General features: G+C 46.1%; 1 protein-coding gene across 1 annotated transcript in view; it reads right to left on the minus strand.

Annotated features, from left to right (window-relative positions):
* Window positions 1-881: 881 nt before the first annotated feature.
* The window catches only part of HEMK1 (HemK methyltransferase family member 1), a 28182-nt gene continuing 7104 nt past the window's right edge, over window positions 882-21959 (minus strand). The window contains exons 6-12 of the mRNA XM_010389932.4: window positions 13379-13528; window positions 11260-11324; window positions 9408-9457; window positions 8074-8179; window positions 7225-7320; window positions 5386-5499; window positions 882-5043 (exon numbers count right to left, since the gene is read on the minus strand). Coding sequence (XP_010388234.2) covers window positions 5007-5043; window positions 5386-5499; window positions 7225-7320; window positions 8074-8179; window positions 9408-9457; window positions 11260-11324; window positions 13379-13528 — 618 coding nt within the window. The 3' untranslated portion in view covers window positions 882-5006. The remainder of the gene's footprint in view (window positions 5044-5385; window positions 5500-7224; window positions 7321-8073; window positions 8180-9407; window positions 9458-11259; window positions 11325-13378; window positions 13529-21959) is intronic.

Below are 21959 nucleotides of genomic sequence, written 5' to 3' on the forward strand. Positions count from 1 at the left end.
TTGAAGCAAGCTGAACCCAGAGCAAACATTAAATGGTGCCAAGGCCCCCTCCTCCCGAGGCAGCAGTTTGTTCACATGCAGTGGTTCTAAGGCCTTCCACCCTGTAGTAGCCTTGCTCATGATTATCTCTGTAATGCTGACAGGGCAGCTGCCACTGAAATCACATTGATGCTCGCTCTGCCCAAAATGCTGAGGTGAGCACACAAACATTGAAGGGTGGCCATTCAGGTGAGCTGGTGAAGGGGGCAGATGAAGCAGATCTCTAGAGCTAGAAGCTGCCACTCAAACAAAGCTACAGTTCTGACATCAACCACATCTGGGGACAAACCAGAGAGCCCACAATATGTGGCAGCACTTCTCTGCACCTGTCTGCAGCCCAGCACATTTGACAGTCGTGCACTGTCAGAGCTGCAGTGGCTGCTGTGCACAGGATGCACGTTCCCAGCCCTCTGCAGCAGCTGTGTCACGCTCTCACCGTGCTCAGAGAGGCACTCGCTGCAGAGAAACGAGTGCTGGTGCTCTGCTCACTCCCACATCCTCTGGGTTTGCACTGGAAAGCAGCAAAGCCAAGCTGGTTCATCACACTGCAGCAGGGTGCTGAGTCCTGTCACCAAGCAGCAGATGGCATGAATTTCATAAAAGTGCCCCTGTGTTCACCAGAGATTGGATGGACCACACTGAGATTTGCCAGCAGCTGCCAGGGGAAAGAAGCAAAGGACTGTGACATGACCCTCCACAGAACAACATCTGAAACTTCTGACACTGAACTCGAAGCATATCAAAACATCTATGGAAAAGGAAATAGCCTGGAAAGTGTATTAAGTCTCTCTTGGTACCTTATTATCTTCTGGAGTGTGAGAAAGAAGCCTTCTTTCAGTGGGTATTTGTTCCTCAGGATGCAGCCTGGAGTGGAAATTGTAATTTATTAAAACTTAAATACAGTTCTTGGTAACTTTCCCAGACAAAAAAGATGTTAATGCAAGTTTTGGCTTGGGAAATGACTGCTCTGTCACAAGGTGAGCTCTAGCAGCTTTATTGTCCCACTCACCAGAGGCACAAGTATCACCTCTAACAAGTCTGAAGCACACGTGGTCCCCCTTACATTTCACAAGCAGGGAGGGAAGGACATGCAAGCAGCCTACAGAAGTAAGTGTGGGAGTTCTTTCCCTCAGAGATGAAGACTCTGAGGAAATATGGGAACAGACTACCACATGGAAGGTGCTCTAAGAAGAGAGTCAGCTGTTCTCCACCTCAGGACAGGAGAAGTGCTCAGCTTTAGTCACAGCAGAGCTGCCATGACAAAGGAAAACTTTCCAGCAGATAGAACCACAAAGCACCAGGACAGATTGCATGCTAAAGTCCTTATCAGTACTGGGAGCCTTTTGGGTCAGGCTGGGCAAACATTTGTCAGGAATGATGTAAGGCAAGTTGATGCTTACTTGGATGGGAAATTGAGCTAGATGACTGTCAAGTTCTCTTCCAAGCCATTTTGATCTATGGCCCTACACTGAGGAACTGAGTGCTGGCCAGTTATCCACACACACACACACGGTAACGTGGGTCCCCAGAGATATCCTGTGTCACCCTAATGCAGTCACTCTGTGTCTGTCAGGTCCTCACATGGAAAGCTGTCTCAGCCCTACAAGAGCACAGGCTCAGCAGAGAACACTGTGAGGATAAATGTGTTTGTCTCTCTAAGGTCCCTGCAAAGTCCCTTTCACACCATCTCTCGGGTGGAGACTGAAAGCATGGTCAGGGCTTGCACTTTGGGGTGCCCACATGGACATTATACCAGAACAAGGATGGTATCTATTTCTGACCTCCAGCCCTATGGGGGCTTTGGGCCTCCTAGTCACACCAGGAGGTACAACCTCAGTCTTGTGTCACAGCCGTGAGTCTCCTTCCAGCCTTCCTGACACGAACCCAGTGTGGAAGTTCCGTTTCCCGGCACAGCAACTGAGGTTAAAGCCCCATTTGCAGCTGCACCTACACTTCAGCCCTCTGCTGACCCCAGTTCTCGCTCTCCCTGGGGCCTGCACCTTGTCCAAAGCGGGAAGGCTGAGGCAGGAGTGTCTCCAGCACGGACCCAACTAAACTGGGACTGCAGCTCCATCTGCAGGGCTCTGCCAAAGCGGCTCCTCCTCGGGGAAGGGCAGTGTCACCCCAGCAGATACCGCACACCCAGTAACCCCCAAAACAGAGATGTGAACGCAAACACAACCATGCTCCTCAGGGTCCTGAAAGGAAACAAAGCCCCCCCCCGAACACATCACCTGAGGAATCAAATCACCATTTTGATACAGTTCCCAAGAAGCAGTAAATTCCCAGAAAATTCAGTGTATGTCAGATACTGGATTATGCAGAATGCCGAGTGAAGCCTCAGCCCTCTGGCTCCAGGGAGCAGCTCTGCCCCTGCAGAGCTCACGTGCCCGGGGCTCTGCCAGTGTCAGCTCAGCCTCCTGCCCTCAGGCAACACAGACATGGCCCAGTGCTCCAGCCAGGCTCCTTAAAACCTCCAAAAAGCTGTGCAGTGCTTCTGTACCAAAAGGAGCCCAGGCCAATCTGTGCAAAGCACCGAGGAACACACTGTACTACACCAGCACATTCCCTCGGATGCGAGTCCCACAGGAACATCCGCCCTCCTGGGAGGAACAGCAATTTTTCCTTTTATGAAAAGGTCAGCAACACCATGTGATTTTCCAAGATATATGACCACTATGCAATGCAAATACATAGAAATACAAGTGTTTTAGTGATAAATATAGGAAATTAACACTTGTCCTACTGGATTAGACCAGTAGTCTGTCTCGCAGGGGATTTGTCCTGCTCAGAGCTCAGACAAGGGATTGACTGATGCTTCCAAGAAAAAACACACTGCCTTCTGCAGCCCAGCCACTGGCACTCTCAGAGGGCCACCTAACTCCAGCCTGCTGCAGGAAACCAGCTCACCCCCAAGAAGAAAGCAGCACGATGCTGTTTAACATTCCCGTCAGCCCATGGACTATCCAGCTTTAAGGCCTCCTGCAGAAGCAGGCTGTGTATAATGCTCTGTTTCATGCACAAACACTGCTAACACCCAGAAGAAATCTGAGAACTCATTTCTTTAATTTTTAAACAGAGTCTGACAAACTAAATTTTAAAAATTACTATTAAAAAAAAATCCACAACCACACAACACTTTGACTACACTTTGTACTCATGGCTCTAGGAGGCCAGAAATCAGCTGTACTGAAACTATTTCCAAACCTAGGCTCAAATGCACTTTAACTGACCTATTTTTGTTCTTTCCTTCCTCAGATTCCTCTACTGTGTTTAACCAGGGCAGGTACTGCAGGCCACAGCAGACTCACAAATTCAAGTAAAGAGTATACAGGACATGGTAAACTACTGGGGTGGATAAATGTAGTGTGAGATGTACAATGGGTGAAAGACCAGTCTGTGAACAGAGCTGTGAGTAGGGAGAGGTTCCAGCTGGAACCCCAAGTGCTGGCTCATCACAGAGAGCTCAGGTGTCTGTGGGAAAGCAGGGCCGATGTTCAGGAGTTAAGGGGGTGAGGGAAAGACTTATTTGAGGAGTGAGAGTGTGGGAGAGGCAGAGGGGAAAGGGAGCAGATATATCAGTGCTCATGTAAGACCCTCTGAACCTGCTGCAGCCTTCCAACAGACTCAGATTGCTGCTGCATGTCCTGCCTGGTGTCTCTGGCTGTGCAGTCCCAGGTCAGCTGGACAGAGCCTGACAGCTCCTCCCTGGCACACACACACAGCAGGGCCCTGTCTGGACACTCCCAACCCTCCTGAGTGCTCACCTTCACTGGCCCAGCAACTGCTTCCATCTGGACTGGCAGGCCAGATCCTTTCCTTGCCTTGCCTGCCTTCCTTCCTCCCCTGGCTAGCTATGGTCTGGAAGAGAACTTGCACCACGGGAAACACAGCAACAGCAAGCAGCAGCTTGAATTTAATCCTGCCGTTATTTATACTGACATGATGCTGACTGTCCACTTCAGGCACTTCTCTCAGTGCTGTTTCAGGTAGCCCTAGTCTGAGTCATCCTTCCCAAAGAGACAGACATCAGCTATTCCCACGCCTGTCAAGAGACTGGGTCGTACTCCAGTACTGTCCAATTTTGTACAGGTCATTTCACCTCCCGTTTTTCAACTTCTCCATCTGCAAAACTGGAGTAGTGACTCTGGCCTTCTCTGTAAAGTCTTGCAATTAAATGCCTCACACGGAACGTAGACATTTCTATTACTATCAGAGCAATGTGTGGGTGCCAGATGTTTATTCAGGTCTGCCAGCATCTCTGAATAACTGCAGTGCAATTCTTTTAAGGAGCCTGATCTGAAGCACTATCTTTATTACAATGCTGTGACTGCTTCTGGCAGCATCCACCAAGTGTCAAGGGCTGTAAATTCAAGTTCTGTAACATGTGCACTGATCCTTCAGTGACAATCACTCAGCAGGAGTGGGAAACAAAGGCTGTTTGCTATTGGAGCACCAGGATCCTGGAACAGAACTGCATTTGAAATGTGCACATCAGTTATGTCCTGTTATACCTGCAAATCCCTGTGCCAACATAAGCCAGAGTTTGGATTCATCATCCCATCTGGCCACATTCTATATAAATGCATCTCAAGGCCAATTAAAAAATTAAATTCTTTCTAGGCCAAATGGGTGATCTGGCACGTTGAGAAGCTGTATTTTTAATCTGGAGCTGTGAACTCTTCTGTCTTGGGTCCTGAGATGATTGAGTCACTTTAGCAGAACAGACCAAAATGTTTCATGCAGTTCCCTGAGGAAGGTGAAACACTTCCACATGCTCAGCTGAACTTCTGCATCTCTGGATGAAATTTGTGTCAGGAAATGAGGGGTCTGTCACTGCATGGAGAGTCCAGCACTCTGGGGAATGGAGATTCTTTTCACAAGGCAGAAGAAGTTTTCAACAAGCTGTTCAGCCAGGCTCAAGAGCAAAAAGCATCCTGCAAGGAGAGCTGTTTCTGACACACTTGTCAGCTGCTTTGTTTCTGGATGTGCAGAAACCTAGGCCTGTGGGAAAAAGAAAGACCAGAGCTTTAAGTCTCACTAGGGACAATGTGCCTTCTACTTTCATCCTATAAAAGCAGCAATTTTCCAATGGCAATGACCCCACCAGAGCCAGTCACCCCATCAGAAATGCTCACTTGTGTCAGAATTTCTGACTCAAACACTTGCCAGGCGGTCTCAGGATAGCAGAAGGCTGAGATACTACCAGGGAGCCCCTATTTTGTCAAAGACTGGCTTCAGCCGTCAAGCTTCTCTGGCTGAACTCACTTAATATGTAAAGGTACAGGGACATATTCTACAAAGGACACAAAATCTGCAAAAAATTGAAGGCAAAAAAAGACTGACTTGCCACAGAAGTCCTTGTGAATGGCACGGAGGGTGAGCAGTAAGTCTGGGTGTGCCTGTAGCCAGTGCTCCACCATATCTGGATGCCTGGGATCAACTTCCAGAAATACACTCCTGAAAAGACACATTTGGGAGTAGAACTGGAGAGGTGCACATTTAGGTTGCTAAACTGATAAAAATTAAGATCTTTCTTTCTGTCTGACTCTGACCAGTGCAGGAAATGAAAAGGTCAGTAAACACAGTGCAATCCAACAGTCTTAAACCAGGTCATAGCTGTCCATTTAAGATGCAGATCCCAGCTGCCTCCTTCAGGGGAGAAAGTGTTGATCCTGGGGGGAATTCTCATGGTACTCGTCTGTGTGAGCAGTTAAAGCCTTGTATTGAGATGCAGTGAGACCTTCTGAAGCCCACCCAGAGATACCACCAGCACTCTGTTTCTGAAACCCCCAAAGATTTAAGGACAGAAGGAGGTTTTGTGCTGCAGGAACACTGAGCACTGGCCTGGCAGCCTGGAGTCCCTCTGTGCATAAGCAGCGAGAGACACGAAGTACAAGTCAGTACACACATTCTTCCACAGTAAATGTCTCCATAAATCAGCCATGAAAACAACACCAGCATTCAGGCCTACACAGAACTGATCAAATAACCTCAGTTAGGGCACCAGGGCCAGGCCTGGACACTGCAGGGCTATTTCCATCTCTGCCAGGCTTTATGACACTGGCTCATTCCCCATGTCCCCTCCCGTGACAAAGCAGAACCACCCCAGCTCACAGGCACTGATGGAGCTGGTTACAGCCTGGGACAGCACAGCAAGGGACAAGTTTAGCAGGCAAGGGACACAGGCCAAACCCCATCAAATGCTCTCCTGAGAACTCTTAAAATATCCCAGACTGAATACTCCCTACAAATTCACCAGGCTAACTACAAGCTGTGTGTGGATCTCATTTCTGACCTTAAAAAACTTCCCCTCCTCAATGGGGGCTCCACCTTATTAAACAAGCAAAAAGAGAAGGAAAAGCAATAATCTTAACAAACAACCCCTCAGGACCAGTCTCTATTGCTGGGAAATTCTGAGGAGCATCTTCTGCTCTTGTGGTCATGCAAAGCATGAGGAATGAATTCTGCATGCAGTATGCCTCTCAATATTCCCATTCTTCTTCTCAAAACAGCAGATTTTCAACGACCTTATGCTGGCCAAATGTCAGGAATATCAAACACGATGTGTGAATGCCCTGGCACATGAACAGTACTTTTGGGTATCAGCATGTTGATCTTCAAAATGGATCTCACATGACAGAGAATAGGAACAATCAGTCTTGAATATTAATCATGGAGAAATTTAACATTTAAGAAACTATCCCTGACTGATCTTCTTTCTCCTGGGATATTCAGCATTGTATACTGGCACAACAAACAAGTTTCCCATAATTAAAGGGTGGGAGGGAAGCAGAGATCTATATCCATCCTCAAAGAGTTTTACACTGCTTCTCCTTCCATCAGTTATTCTCCTTAGAAAGCTCCCCTGCTTTCTGCACTCTCTTTCTCAGCTGCTCCCTTCCATGTTCTTTTTGTTGCTGCTTTGACCTTAAAAGATTCTCACTTCACTAATGACCAGGAAACACCACCAACAGCCAAGGAAGGCTCATACCCCTTTACTAACCATTTCAAGCTAATTTTGCTTACACACATGACATTTTGTAAACTGCTATTATCAACTGGGGCAATGAGGGGGCAATTTTGCAACTATTTTCTATCTGTTTTGTTTTTATACAGAGAAGTACAGAACTTACAGAAGTGGATGGATAAAAGACATGAAATTCAAAAGAGGGTAGTGCTTACCCAGAAACCTTCAGAAGAGAAGGAGCCAAAGCCAGAATTGTTTTGATGACTCTCATGCCATCATCTCCCCCATCCAGTGCATCAAGGTCCTCATAGCTGGAGTGTGGGAAGAAAAAGATATTTGACAGCAATTCCTGTGGCCCTTGAGAATGCATCACCCCACACCCCCAAGGAGAAAAGTGCCCCTAACACACCTGAACTCCAGTGTTCCCAGGGCAGGTGACAGCACTCACCCCTTTTATGGGAAATACAGGGAGGGAGAAAGCAGCTACCACTGGGCTGAGAAACCCCACATTTAGCACAAGCAGAAGACATCCCCTGAAGTATTTCTGAAAATTAGGAGCCAACTGTAGCTGGGATCTCAGAGTTCCAACACACAGGTCTGTTCTCTCTAAGCTGGCCAGGGAGTGAGGGGGTTGTACAGCAAGGGATCACTGCTTGATTTCCACCATGCCAACCACCAGATCAGGCTGTGGCTAACCCAGCAGAGGCAGCTGGGGTGCAGAAAGCTCAGCTGTCAGAACCTGCTCTGGTGCACATCTTGTACAGAGGTGGGGGAAGGACTTTCTCCTCACATGCATGACAATCAATTTTGGATTGGGAACTTGCTAATTTCAAACTTTGTGCTTTTTCCATTTTAATAAATCTTTAAAACACTTCCATATTGCTTCAGGCCTATAAGCAGTATCAAAGCAAGCCTGTATTATTATATCCCAAATAAACACACCTACATTTTGCACGTGTATATTACATTTGCATGTTTTGTGTGCAATTGTGTGTAGTATAAGGAAGCAGACAGAAAACCTTGCTTCGACAAACAGGAGAGGAAAAATCTCTTTGTCTGATTACCGGAGGACTTCTGCATCCAAGGAAGCCATGTCTTCATGGAAAACATATGGGGGGTTACTGACTATGACATCTATGGGGCCCCAGAGCAGCAGCTGTTTGGCAGAACCTAGAAAAGAAAAAGAATCACAACCAGCTCTCAAGCACAGCATCTTCCCTATAAGCTCAATGTCAACACCCTCCCCAGGAAACTGTCTCCAGGCACATGTAAATGTGTTTGGCTCTGCTTTGTGATAATAAAATTTTATCCTGTTTCTTTCTGCAACAGCCTGCCCTGTTCCCTGTCCCAGGAATGCAAGAATAATACAAAGGAAAGCACAGGCAAAGTACCATTTTTTCATATCAAGAGCCTGCTTAGCAGGACATGTTAAAAATCACAGGAGCTTGATGCCCTGGAGCTCTGTGCCCACATGGATCTAAAGCAACAACCAGAATTCAGAGAGCTCACAAAGACCTAAGTGGGAGCTCAGACTGGCTTTTCAGATGAACATCATTCCTCTTACAGAACTGCAGCAGGACCTCCAAAGAGCTGCAGGGCCCCTCAGCAAAAACAACAATGGGCTGCTCTTCTGCAGACCAGGAGCAGCTCCCTACACTCCTGCTGCTGTCTGACACAGGCCAGCCCTGAATCAGACCTCATGTAACCACATGAGTATGACACTGCCCTCAGGCAGCCTCTTGGCACACAGCTTTCAGCTATAAGAGATAGCAGAGTGTCAAAAACAAGTGCCAGAAAGGTGTATTAATGAACCCACAGCTGCAGCTCCTGGCTCCACAGCTGCTAACAAACAGCCAAGCACTATCGACCTAACTGGATAGGCCCCACCAAATGTTAGTTTTAACTGGTTTCAGCTGGCTCTGGGGAAGAAAAGCATCCTTTCCTGGTTCAACTAACCTAATTTCAGCTGAGTAAGATTGGGCACTTAATCTAAGCTAAATATCTGGGCTCCCTCTAACATCAGTGGAGAGACAGGCATGTTTGTGTTTATCCAAAGCATCCATGTCAGCATGGAATGAATTACACTCTGTATATATTTGCCTCTCCCCAGCAACAGTAAAGAGCACCTGGACTCCCAGCTCAGACACAACCTTGGGACACATAAAGCCAAGAACAATTCACCTTCTGATGTAGTCAGGGGCTTCTCTCAGTTGATAATCTGCCCTGGAAATCTCTGCAGGAAAAGCTTCACTGCCTCACTTCTTACTGACCTTTTTCTCTATTAACTTCACTCTTCTGCTGCCTACATCCCAGAGTGGTCCCTTGACTGTCTCTCATGCTTCCCTCCACCCATCAAAGACAAAAAGGGAAAGGGGATTGTAACAGTGAAAAGAGTTACTGTGTGAAACATTTTGGTGGATGACGTGAATCCTTTCTTGGAGTTGCAGCCTGTAAAATTCCAGATACAAGAACAGAAAGAAGAAAGATTAGGAGGTGTGTTTGTGTGGATTCATGAACAGTACATTCTACAAACAGATCATTACATATTGCACCTCTTATCTGATATGCATATATTCACAACTGCCAAGATCTTCCCAGCATGTTCTCTCCTCCCACCACAGTGGCCTTACACCCAAGTTCTACTCCCTTTGCTGAGGGCCTACAGTCCTGCCCTGTCAGGATACACAGGCATCAGGAAAGGGAGGGATTCCTGCACTGTGTGCCTTGTGCCCAGATGGATCTGGCACTGGGATTGATCCAGTAAGACTCATCTAAGCATCCAGAGAACACAGCTAGGATAAGGGAGCTCTGAAAAGCAGACAGGATCCAAGCTGGGTTCAGTCAAGAAGTAACACAGCTTATCCTGCTGGCTTCTCTCCCAAGAGCTACAGGGCACCACGCCAGGGACAAGATCCCAAAGACACAATGAAAATATCCATGGAGACATATGAAGTTCTCTGATATGGCATTATACTCCCTCATTCACTCTTGAGCCAACAAGCAATGTTAATAAGCAAGACAATTTTCCCCAGAGGTCAGAGTTATAGATTATAAAGGAGGCAAAGATCTGGCCAGCTTTTATTATATCAATGAAAAATTGCAACAGAATTTGGTTTGACCCTGACACATTAGAATGAAACCTCTGCTCCCTGTTCCCTGTAACTGGGCTAGGAGGCAAAGGGTAATAGTGAGGTAACCAGTTTAGGAAGGGCTTGTTCCTACTAAGCTCTTCAGACTCACACACAAGCTGGGACTGGTTGCAAGAAGTAAAGAGATGCAGCCCAGTTCAGTCAGCACCAGAAGTAGCCCCCCCACAGTGCTGGCAGCAGCTTGGGAAAAAAAGGGGTATGTGGGTCTGTGGACAGAAATCCCAGTTAACCAGCACCTCTAGAGACTCACAGCTGTACTGGACTCCATGAGAAACAGCAACAGGAATTCTTTCTGAGATGGCTCTAATTAATGCCTAGGGCCCAGCAGTTACTGAGGACAAGAATGCAATCTGGAGCTCATTTCACAAAGCCCACAGAGACTCAGAAGCATACTGGGATTCCAGCTCTGGGGTTCCCTGTGGTAGTGATGGGCCAGAACAATCTGACAGAAAAGCTGAGCAAGTGGAGCCACTAGGAAGGACAAGGACAACCTGACAGACATCTTTCAGCACAAGGTGTTTGAGCCAGCAGCTCTGAACATCCATCCAGCCACAGTACAGGTGTCTGAACAGCACGGGATCCAGCAGCACCATTCCCACCAAACCAAGACTGCAGGGAGGATGCTGAGGGACACCACACAGCACATCAGAGGAAAAGTGCTGCTTGACTGTGCAAGCATCTCTATAGGAGCAAGGACAGAAACAAGCATGATCGAGGGAGCCAGAGAGAGAAAGGTTCAGGATATACCTGTCCTTAACCTCCCACGTGACATAAACATTCCTACTTCAGTCCTGAGCTTCCTGAGTTCACAGACAGGGGTAAGAGTAGTTACCAAGAAATGCTTTGAAAACCCTTGACAAACAGCATGTGAGCACCACTGCTTTACTTAGGCTGCTGTCTTTGCAAAGCATGTTCACAAGCCAAAGAAAATCACTCTGGTAAACATGAGCAATTTTTTTCTGGATTGTTACACACTTTAGGAGTTCAACAACTAAACATTCTCTGGTTTCCAATGGTGATAAACATGAACCACATGTACAAGTATTGAGAACTCAATACACTATAATTTACAAAAAAAATGAGTAATATGTGGTCTTGTACCTGTGTGCATTCTCCCTGGTGAGATCCACAGCAGCCTCCTCTTTATCCATGGCTATGACTCTGCTCTAGAACAGATAAAAACAACAAACCCCACCAAGCAGGTGTTACAACATCAAGATTCCCGAGCAGACTGCCAAACGTGCAAGATCAAAACCGACCAGAGACTGCTCACTCTGGGCTCCTGGAAGGAGCAGCTTCTGAGGAATCCATGTAGGGCATAGCTGGGATCATGAGTAATGTGTGTAAGGCACTAAGGTGACTGAAGGCTCTCTGCAGCACAGCCAGCAGCCCACCAGAACAGACAACAACAGAGGCACAGTGACTCACCTCACCTGAGCCCTCACTGCTCCTGGAAGGGTGAGACTCAACACTCTGGCTAGTCTGGGCTAGGCACAGGCTGCAGGAAGGTCATGTTGTTGGATTTATTCTCCCTAATATAGACAGGATCCCTCCCAACACTAACACAACCACTTGGGCAGAGATTCTGGCACTTTCCATCTGCTGTGCAGACACCTTTTACCCAGTTACTCCACTGCAGTCCTTAGACCACATTCACTGCCTGTATTGACTGCATGTACTTGACTCTGTGTCAAGTATTTTAGAGTTCTCCAGCATAGTGGTAAGAGACAGGGCTCCACAGCTAAAGCTTTGTTTGACCTTCCATTCCACCTTGGGAAAACCACAGGCAAAGGCCTAACTTGGTTTTGCTTTGCTCAATGCTTTTTTAAGCACAGATGTTGGTATGGATTTACACAGAGAACACATGCTTGAAGAAACTGCTTGGAGATGATGGTGTGATTTGCCATCACTCCTAAGGGGATTAATTTCATGGTTCCAGGCCAGCACCCACACACATGAAGCTCACCCTTAAGGTGAAGGACACAGCTGAGACCATAAATGAAAAGTTGCTGCTGTTTACCCAGTACTTTAGTGCCAAATTCTACCTCAAACACTAAGGAGATTACCCAGAGTGTAACTCCACTTAGCTGTCAGTGTGGCTACCATTAATTCTAATCAGTCAAGGCTCCTTATTTCTCTGGGCACAGCAGTTTGGGCTGGGAAAGGACTTTTATGAATTACAGGGACAGACTGACACAGCTCTTTAAGTTAACAAGCAAGGAAAAGAGCATGAAGCTCTTCTCCTAGCTAAGGAAATCAGAGCAATTATACTCTGAAGTAATGAAGCTCAAGTATTAACCTTCTCAGGTAACTGGGAGGAGGAACACCCCTTCCATTAGAGGCATCAACCTCTAATTCTTATATGGCAGGGCTTATACTTCTACTACTATACTTCTACTTCTGTCCTCTAAGAGGAGGGGCTGGCCACAGCAATTCTCATTCCTGAGAAGGAACTGGCTGGTCTGCAGTTCCGAGGAGAGGGGAATACTTTTCCCTTAACCACACGCAATGAGATCTTGGATTCATTCCTCATTTTCTTGACCAAGAGTATCTCCATAAACATGTTACATGCCACAAGAATCAGGGGCAAGAAGGGCTTTGGTCACCCAGATAACAGCCCCCTTCTTGCTCTTTTCACTCTGCTCAGAAGCTGTGGGTTGTTACTAAGGAACAAAAGACTACAAAAACATGGTTTGGCAGTTGTGGCAATGAGATATGCTTGTTTTAATTGATCCCAAGTACTGACACTGCTATAATAATCCCTTTCCTGTATAATTTAGCCTTCAGTTTCCTGGAGACAAGATCTTTTGATTCACAGAAAGGTGTTTTTGGAGATGACTGCCCCATAAATTCAACTAACAGAGTGTGTGCCCATGCCTCAGTACCTCCTGTCCTCAGCCCAGGTTCGTTTCTAAAACCAGCACCCACCAGTGCTTCAAGGTAAGGTGATTAATAGTGAGCTGCAGCAGCTCCAGAATGAGCACATTCACTTCTTTCATTCTGATTATGTCTCTGCTATTCCTGCAGACAGATGGGGAGAGGGAGCAATTCCCAAGTATCTCTCCTCTACCTACTACGAACTTACAGAGCCTGACTGTCAGAGACCTGAGCTGTCAAAGTCCCATCAGAGAAGTTTGTGACATCTCAGCGAAGACGAGCAGAGTGGGATTATCCTCCAACAAAGGCACCTATTGAAGCAGGAGTACTGAAGGGAGCTCACCTGAGGCAGTTTGCAGAGCAGACTCAGAGCAATTGCTCCAGAGCCACAGCCTATTTCCAGGATCACAGGATGAAGAACAGGAACTGGGAAACATAGGGCTGAATTCTCACATCTCTGAAATTCTTCCTCCACAACTAAAGAGACAAGATCCTAAAAAAACAAACAAAATTACCAAGGGAGATGTTTTGACTCACACCTTTGTGATCTGAGGACTGAAGTTTAAATTTTTTAACTCTGTACGCAGCGAAATGTATTTTTGTTGCTAATTTTAAAAACACAGATGGTAGCAATGGAACTGACATGCCAGAAGTCACTTCAGCTCCATCTGCCCCACAGGATGCTATGATTAGTAACCAAATCCTCAGGATACAATCTCCCACAGATCCTCTGAAATCTTACAGCACTGTTGGGAAAAACAATAACCAGACAGCTGGAGCACATTAGCTTCTGCAACACCATTTTATTTACCCCAAAATTTTGGCTTTCAGAATTTGTAAGCTTCAAAACTCAAGATTTCTACACAGTGTCTGTAGGGTAGGTGACCAGGAGGCAGTTGCACAGCTCCTAACAGCATCTAAACCAATAATCCAGTGTGGAGATGAAAAGCCAAAGCAATGAATTACTAAATGATCCAAATGAGCAGCTCCCTGCATGGATTTCAGATTGTGGACTCCTACTACACTTCGTTGCTATAAAGTCACATGGAAAAGATTTTCACCCATGCTCCTGGATCTGTATGCAGCTCTGCCATTGCTGCCTCCTCCCTCCCATCACTCTTTTCTTTTCTAAATCCCTTTGCCATGTTATATAAAATCCAACACAGCAGGAGGGGTCTCAAAAATTTCTAAGGTTTGTGAAAATGAAATATAAGAGAAAGCACACATGTGCCTCCCTCTGACTGCAGCATGAACTTCCTTTGTCATTCACTGGAGAAAACTTCAAGATGGAAACCTTATGAACACCTTGAGTGCATCAGCAGCTCAGCAGGTCCTCCCAGCTCCCTCCCATCCTTGTGCTTTCAGAGCACAACAGTACCCAAAGGCCTTGCTGCCCTAGGTGTTCCCAACGTGGTTAGGATTCTCCACTTGAGAGGGCTGCTCTTGGATCTCTCCTGTAAATCCAGAAAGTTTAACAACATTTACAAAAAATAACTGGCATAAGATGGAATATTTAAAAGGAACCAGTCCTGGCAGGCAGGTCAGCTTTTCTTTTACTTTACACTGGCTTTTGTTGGGAGCCTGATCTGGACAGGCTTGTACATAAGGGCAGAAGCCCTTCCTTGGACCTCCCACCCTAACTGGAGTGCAGCATAAGAGATGCCTTGTGCAAAGTTGCAGTATTTCTGAAAAGATTCATAGCTATTGGTCATCCTTCATGACAGGCCACTCCACACGTGCAGAAAGTGGGAAGGGAGATGCAAATAGGTATAAAAATGAAGTGTTCAGGTAGATGAGCTTTGATGAACCATCCCTGGAGCAGGCAAGTTTCTGGACTGATATCTAAATATACTCAGCCAGGGATGAGGAGCCACACCCCAATGCCCTGCCCTGGTCACCATGTCATTACTGGCATTGTCCTTATATGGGAGTTTGGCTAACAGTCTCCGAAATCACAAATTCCTCACTGCTGCTCTGGGATTCCTTTCCTAGCCAATTATGGATGGAAACAGTCTCACAGGCTCCCAACCTGGAGGAAACTATTACAGGACTCAGACAGCAAAAGGGAAAAATAAACACCTTATCTACCCATTTTTGTGAGAAGTGACTTTGGCCATTCAGCCAAGAGCTCCAGATGAATCAGTCTGGAAACGCTCGGGCACTGCAGACAGCCAGAGATTGCAACCGCAGCTGCTCTGGCGAAGCAGGTGAGGTGCTGAGGATTCCAAGACCACAGAAGGCACCCAAAAAATTCTGCTTGGCTTTTAAATCACTTCTTTAAATATCAGCCATTTCTGGGCACTTAACAAACATTTCCTGGAAATCTCCTCAGTAACTCAGAACCATCTGTTCCCAGAGTAGCACAAGTTACTGATTACAAATGTCCAAATGTGACTTCCATACACTGGAACTATTCTAACCATTTATTAACTTCCTTAAGGTTTATCATTAGTAATTTCAAGCTTGCTGGGTTTTAATGGAATGCCTACTTTACACATTCCACAGAGAAAGCATTTTCTCTGTGGAATGTGCTTGCCAAAGCTGCTATTTAAACATGACCGATTTCAGGTTTTACCACATAAAATATACATAAAATGGGATGCTGATATTACTTAGACTTTGTATTCTGCTTTCTGACTGCCTTACCTCATTGTCTTGGTTATTTCACGATAATTCCTTTCATGATAATTCTTACTGCGGCAAAGGCTGGTTTTCTCATAATGCACATTTACCATAATAGTACAAAATTAAAACACATAAAATATAATGGGACAACCTAAAGAAATGGCATCTTTTTCAGGACATTAGTATCTCCTTACAATAAACGGTTGAATAATTATTTTCAACTTGATTGACAAGCAAAGAAGATTTATTCCAACTGGCAGAGAATCAGGAAAATTCAGCAACCATGACACAGAGTATGTCCAATCATCCTGCTCCCATTGCCACTAGGTTTCAGGAATGATTAAATTATCAAGAATTGTTTTGAAACCGTATTCATCAGATTCTTCTCAGTATTTTTCACCTTCTAGCAAATGATCCAACCAAAATCTGTGCTCCTCCAATCACACCATCACCTCCAAAATATCACCGCTGGAAATTGATAAATTACAGCACTTTGCAGAACACAGCAGAGCCCCTTTCAAATCTCATCTTGGGAGATGAAGCATTTCTGGCCAAGTATTACAGTGTTCATACAAAGACTACAAAACACCCTGCAAGTCAGACATTCCCAGTCTTGGCACAAGAATCCGACTGGAACCACAGCTGAGGAAAAGCAACAAAGAGGCCAATGGTGCTAAAAAGAGGTGTCTGGGACTGGCACAGAGAAACTGAGACTGGGACAACAGCAACAGGACAAAGGCTGGGTCTTTATTGGGTAGGACACGCCATGTCTTCTCAGACTGAACAGATTCACAGCACAAATACCTACTAATGTAATGCTAACATTGCCAAAAGCCATTTCAACCATCAGTTCGATCACCAGCTTTGAAGGCTGAGATATGAAATGACAAAAATTCCACTGGCAAATAAAAGAACACACTTTGTGACCCAATTCCATATTTGCCCACAGCACGCCAATCACTGGGTAAAATGAACGCTCAATTGTGGAGTTATTAACATTCAAATTATTGCTTTCAGTATGAATCATTTTTGTCAGTTACAACCCAGTCTACAACAAGAAATTCTGCTAACCAGTGCTACAGGTACTGGCAGAACTATTTTTATCCTGGAGCCTGCTGTACACACACATGTGGTGATCAGTGTGATAATTGTGTCAGAATGGGGAAATGGAACATTTTGAAGAATTTTTCTCCCCTAGTCTGTGCAAGAAGCTCCTTCCTGCAGCAAAAGCCACTTGTGATTCCAGGAAGTCTTGCTTCACTGCCAGATTCACCCTAAGTTTACACTGTCATTTATTTGGGTTCAACTCCCCCATCTTCTCTGTTGAGTGCAACAAATGCAAAACTTTGTGAACACCTCCAGCTTCCCCTGAGCCTCCACTGCACCCTTCCACCCACAAGTGTGGTTCCGCAAGGCCCCACAGCACCCTCCAAGTTCTCACAGCTCTTGGTGTCACCTCTGCCCTGTGGCCAGGGCTCTGGTTCACTGCTTTTCTTGGAACTGCAGCTGCACAAAGGAGCGTGAGGTCAGGGGCTGCCAGCACCCAAACCACAGAGGCTGCAGAGCTGCAGCCCAGGCAGAACCGGCTCAGGCTCAGCCGGGTTCCACCCCGAGACAGCCGGGAGGAGGCAGCAGAGATTCCTGGGCTCAAGGGTAGCTGCAGAGCCGAGCACAGGGACAGAGCTCAGGGGATCCTCTGCTACAGCCCAGCACCGGGGATTGACCCATCATACGTCTCTGCCATCAAAAAGGACAAACTAAATAAAACAAGAGGAAGTGAGGAACGGGAAAGGCAAGGGTGGAAGTCACCAACTCCCACTGCATTCAGTACAAGCAGCCTTTTTCCACGCCCCAGAAGAAAGCAGGGAAGACAAGGTTCCAGGGTAAGAGCTGGGGCGGCAGAAGGCTCTAAATTCCCAGGTCAGTCAACTGGACAAGGAAAGCAAAAAACCCAGGAAAACCCTGGTAACCTTCTCTCTGCTCTTGCACACTTCCTGGGAATGTTTTACTTATTTGTGTGCTTTCCAGAAACTTCTGTTCTCAGAATCCAGGACTTTCCATAGAGCCTGATCTGATATTAACCCAACCACCCCTCCCCTCTTGTTTACCCACTTGGCTGCTAATCAGCACATGACAAAACACCACAAAGCCAAGCTGGAAACCCAACTCCATGGCAATGGCCCTAGAAGATCCCTGCCACATACCCTGCTTCCAAAACCAAGCCTCCAAGCCACCCCACCGCTTCATGGGCAGGCAGGGGTTTTGTCCTGGGCTCTTCTCCCTGGCACTGTAGTAGGAAAGAGAAAAATCACAGAATATTCTGAGTTGGAAGGGACCACTGAGTCCAGCTCTTAAGTGAATGGCCCATGTGGGGATCGAACCCAATGTTGCACAAAGCCCATGAACTCCCACTACAAATGTATGGGAATCAAAGCACCTGAATAACTGCAGGGGAGCCACTAATCCTGAAAGAAAGGGTGGCTTTAGGCAATGACAAACACGTCAAAGCATACCTAACACTGAGGAAGGGGTTTGGCTGAGGTCACACAGCAGCAACTCCTGATGTGTCAGGGCACATGCCACGTGCTGCTTCATCTGTTGGAGCAGAGGCTGTGACAGCACCCAGAAATTACTTTACCAACAGGCAGCAACCCATACGTGCTCGTGCCCAAGAGACATCACCACAGCTGTCACATCTAAATTTAGCCATGCCCGAGGGGCAGGAGTGGATCCAAGTCACTGTACACTGTACACTGACCATACTTCAGGTGTCCAGCACAGAGCTCTATCCAGGCACACCTCTCCAGAAGCAACGTATTTTCTTTCTCTGCAGATACTTGTATTGACCACTGCCAGACACAGCATCTGGACAGATGCACTAGTCTAGCTTGCTAATCCCCAGCTCTAGTTACTTGGATGTTTGAAAAGAGCTGGGGGGAGGAAATGAAATTTTTTTTCCCTCACGTGGGAATCTCCTTGAGTCCCATCTGTTACAGCCATTTTATAGCTTTTCTCCAGTTCTAGTCCCACATTCTGCTTTCACTGATGAGCTACAGGACTCGGCTAAAACACATGGAAACAGGAGCCTCTTTCAATCACAACAGGGAGATTAAAACCCCCCAAAAATACAGGCATTAACAACAGAGAGATGTGTGAGAACATATTAAAAAAGTCTATGTAAGTTAACCTGGGAAACAGGTTTGTGCATGTCTTAAAAGAACTGCCTTCAGCAAATTTTATCTTTAAATTTCCATTTTTCAGTCTGTCCTGAAAATTACCAATTTGGAAGTAATTCTATGCACTAACAGGGTCTTGTTTTCTTGCATAGGAAGCCAGCAGAAACTACCACCACAGTTCATCTTGACCAGTCAGCCAGGTACAGCCCTGTTTCTTCCATCCTTTCCTTTTGAACAAGAAGAAATCTGTCTGGGGAAAACATTCTGTCCTGATTTTCAAGTGGCCAGCAATAGACTCTTGCTAAGCTGTTTCAGCATTTAATTACACTGTCTGGTGAGATGTGCACCTTTTCTTCTGGCCTGCAGTTATAGTGCTTATTATACACTTGTCTGTGAAACAGAGGGACTTCAGTTTTCAAATTTCTGCTGTCTGTGCCAGGTAATTTACCCCTAAGCTTGTTTTTGATGAACTAGACAGTCTTTAACAACAAGGCAGACTTTTTCAAGCTATTAATTCACATACTGTTTTTTCTCCACATCTAATTTTCCACTTCTTCTTCAAGCAGTCAGTAACATAACTGGACATAATAGTTCTGCAGCTATTCCACTGCTGCAATACTCATTATTTAATGCTGCTACATGCACATGGGCACTCCCCTGTCCCACATGCAAGGATCCCAGCAGCCCACTGAGCAGCAGAAAGCATGTGCTCCTGGTCAGCCAATACCCCTAATATACTGGAGATCCCAAATCTTTCTCCAAGCCCTTCTGGCAGCACAAGTCCCTCAGCCACAAGGCACAGGCTGCTCTATTTGTCTCTCTCTATATGATCCCATTAAACACTTGTGCCTAGCTCAAAGGGCAATTCCAATTGCTCTGCAGCAATAACAGGCTCCCTTCATGATTTCCATTCCCCAGCCTCTGTGCCACAGCCCACTTGCAGAAAATACTGCTCTCCTCCAACACACTGATGAAGTATTGCCCATCATACGGGCGAAATCTGATCTGTGAGGCCACAACAGCAATGCTCCAACTTAAGCACATTTGCTTACAGCTATATTTGGACAGATAGCAGTCAATTTTTGATTTGTTAAATAATGCTCTACTGCATTTATGTTTAATATACCTTATACAAGTCTACACATATTTCAAGAAAGGACCTTAAGCTAATGTCAAGACAAAGCACTATTAGCCTTCTCACTTCCCAAACTGGGAGGCCCATTACACAGAAAGGGGAAGCAGCCTGCCCTTGAAGAGACAACTGGTCAGAGGCAAAACTATGAAAAAAAGCCAATCTCCTGACTCTTGATTAATGGCTGTACTCACTAGACAGTGTGACCTTTAGACCTTTCCAAGAAGTATCCATCTGTGTTAAAGAAATTAGGGAAATGAAAGGACATTTCTGCATCTAAGGGCTCCTTTCAGCCCTGATTGGAACAGAAAATATGTCACTGCTTTGAAATAGAACACTGGAGAGAAAAAGGGCCCACCTTGCAGTCTGTTTATTTGCATATACAGGTCAGGAAGGGAAAATTCTCCCTTCTCTGTGTGCTGGACCTTCTTGAAAGGTTAATGATTATGTTTAGCTAGAAGTTAAACTTCATGAAAGGTTTCTCTAAGCCAATCTTTGACTCAAGTGCTTTCACAGAACACCCCACACAATGAATGCCATTCCACAGGCAGGTGCAAGTTAACAGCATTGACTTCAGGTTTCAAGCATGTTATTGTGGGAAAGAAACAACCTATTTTGGGAAACAAGCAAAAGAGCTTAAAAATCACAGGTAGAAAAAGAATAGACAGAGACATAACTAAAAATTACAAATGCTGTGGTGAATGATTGAAGTGTTATACAGTAAAAACTAAATGTTTTCCTTTATGCAGCACTGGAAGCAAAGAATACACCTTTCCCACCTATGATACAAGATTTGCTCTCACATGATGCCAGGGAGGTTAGACACAGACAGACTCCAAAGAGGATTAAACAAATTAGTGGGGGACAGATCCATTAGCAATTATGAAGCAGGATGGCCCCAAATCCAGCTTTGGTAAGAACAGCCCTTAACTGCTGACTGTCAAGAGAAGGAAGGACCCCTCCACACCCACCTTTTCTCTTGTCATTTTGCTCCCACCATCTGCTAGGAGCCCGGATCGATAGCTGTGAGGCACAAGAGATGGCCATTTTTGTTTCCACTGATCAAATAAGCTTTCTCAGGACCACCAGAAATCCTGGCATAACTGATAAGGAACCGAACCGGCAGGAACCCGGCGAGCCTAAGCCTGGAGCGCCCTCTGGGTGTACCAGGCGGGTGTGCCGCGTACCCCACACCACGCCCTCGGAGAACGCCTGGACCAAGCCGAACCCTTCCCAAAGGAAGCCATGGTGAGGCTTTCATAGAGCCTGCAGTCACCTGGACAAAACAGGAATGACGTATCCACGGCTGGCTGAATTCTCCTCCTCTTTGTCCTGTTTCTCCCAAAGCAAGGCCTTCTAAAATTTTAGAAGTTGAAAAAAATACTTGCTTTGGGAAAAGGTCTTTCTTTTCCATTAACAGTGAGAGAGCAGTGTTGAGACAGCGATGCCTTGACATCACAGCAGTAATCACCTCACAAAGATAATTCATTGTGCACACCCCATAACTTCGCTCCAAACATTCCCCAGTGCACAAGCCTGGCTCTGGTGCTGCAGGAGGAAAGCTGGAAAGATGCCACATTCCAAAGACCCTCACAAACCCACTCAGCACTTGCAGCAGCCAGTCCAAAGCTTTCCTCTCAGCAGGCCAGAGCTTAAAGCTAGTTCCCTACTTTTGGCTGCCTGTCCCCTCCCCACACGGATTCCCATGGAACAGAAGAACAAAGCCACATGTGCTGAAAAAATATTCCCAGAGGGAGAGAAAAGGAGAGGGCTCATCTACCAGAGAGAACTAAATAAGCACGGGGGCAAATTTCACACAGGACAGAATAAAGCAGACAAGGGAGCTTCTCTCTCTGCGTGTGTCTCTGTCCCCAGGCCTGAAACAATGCTCGTGGTTTGAGTCATGCTGTGTTTAATTTCATGTCATTACCAAGGCACTGGGAGCAGGAGTCATAACCCTCCTGTTGCAAGCAGAGAACAATATGTGTGTC

This window comes from Corvus cornix, chromosome 12 (assembly GCF_000738735.6).
Source record: "Corvus cornix cornix isolate S_Up_H32 chromosome 12, ASM73873v5, whole genome shotgun sequence".
Classification (NCBI taxonomy): domain Eukaryota; kingdom Metazoa; phylum Chordata; class Aves; order Passeriformes; family Corvidae; genus Corvus; species Corvus cornix.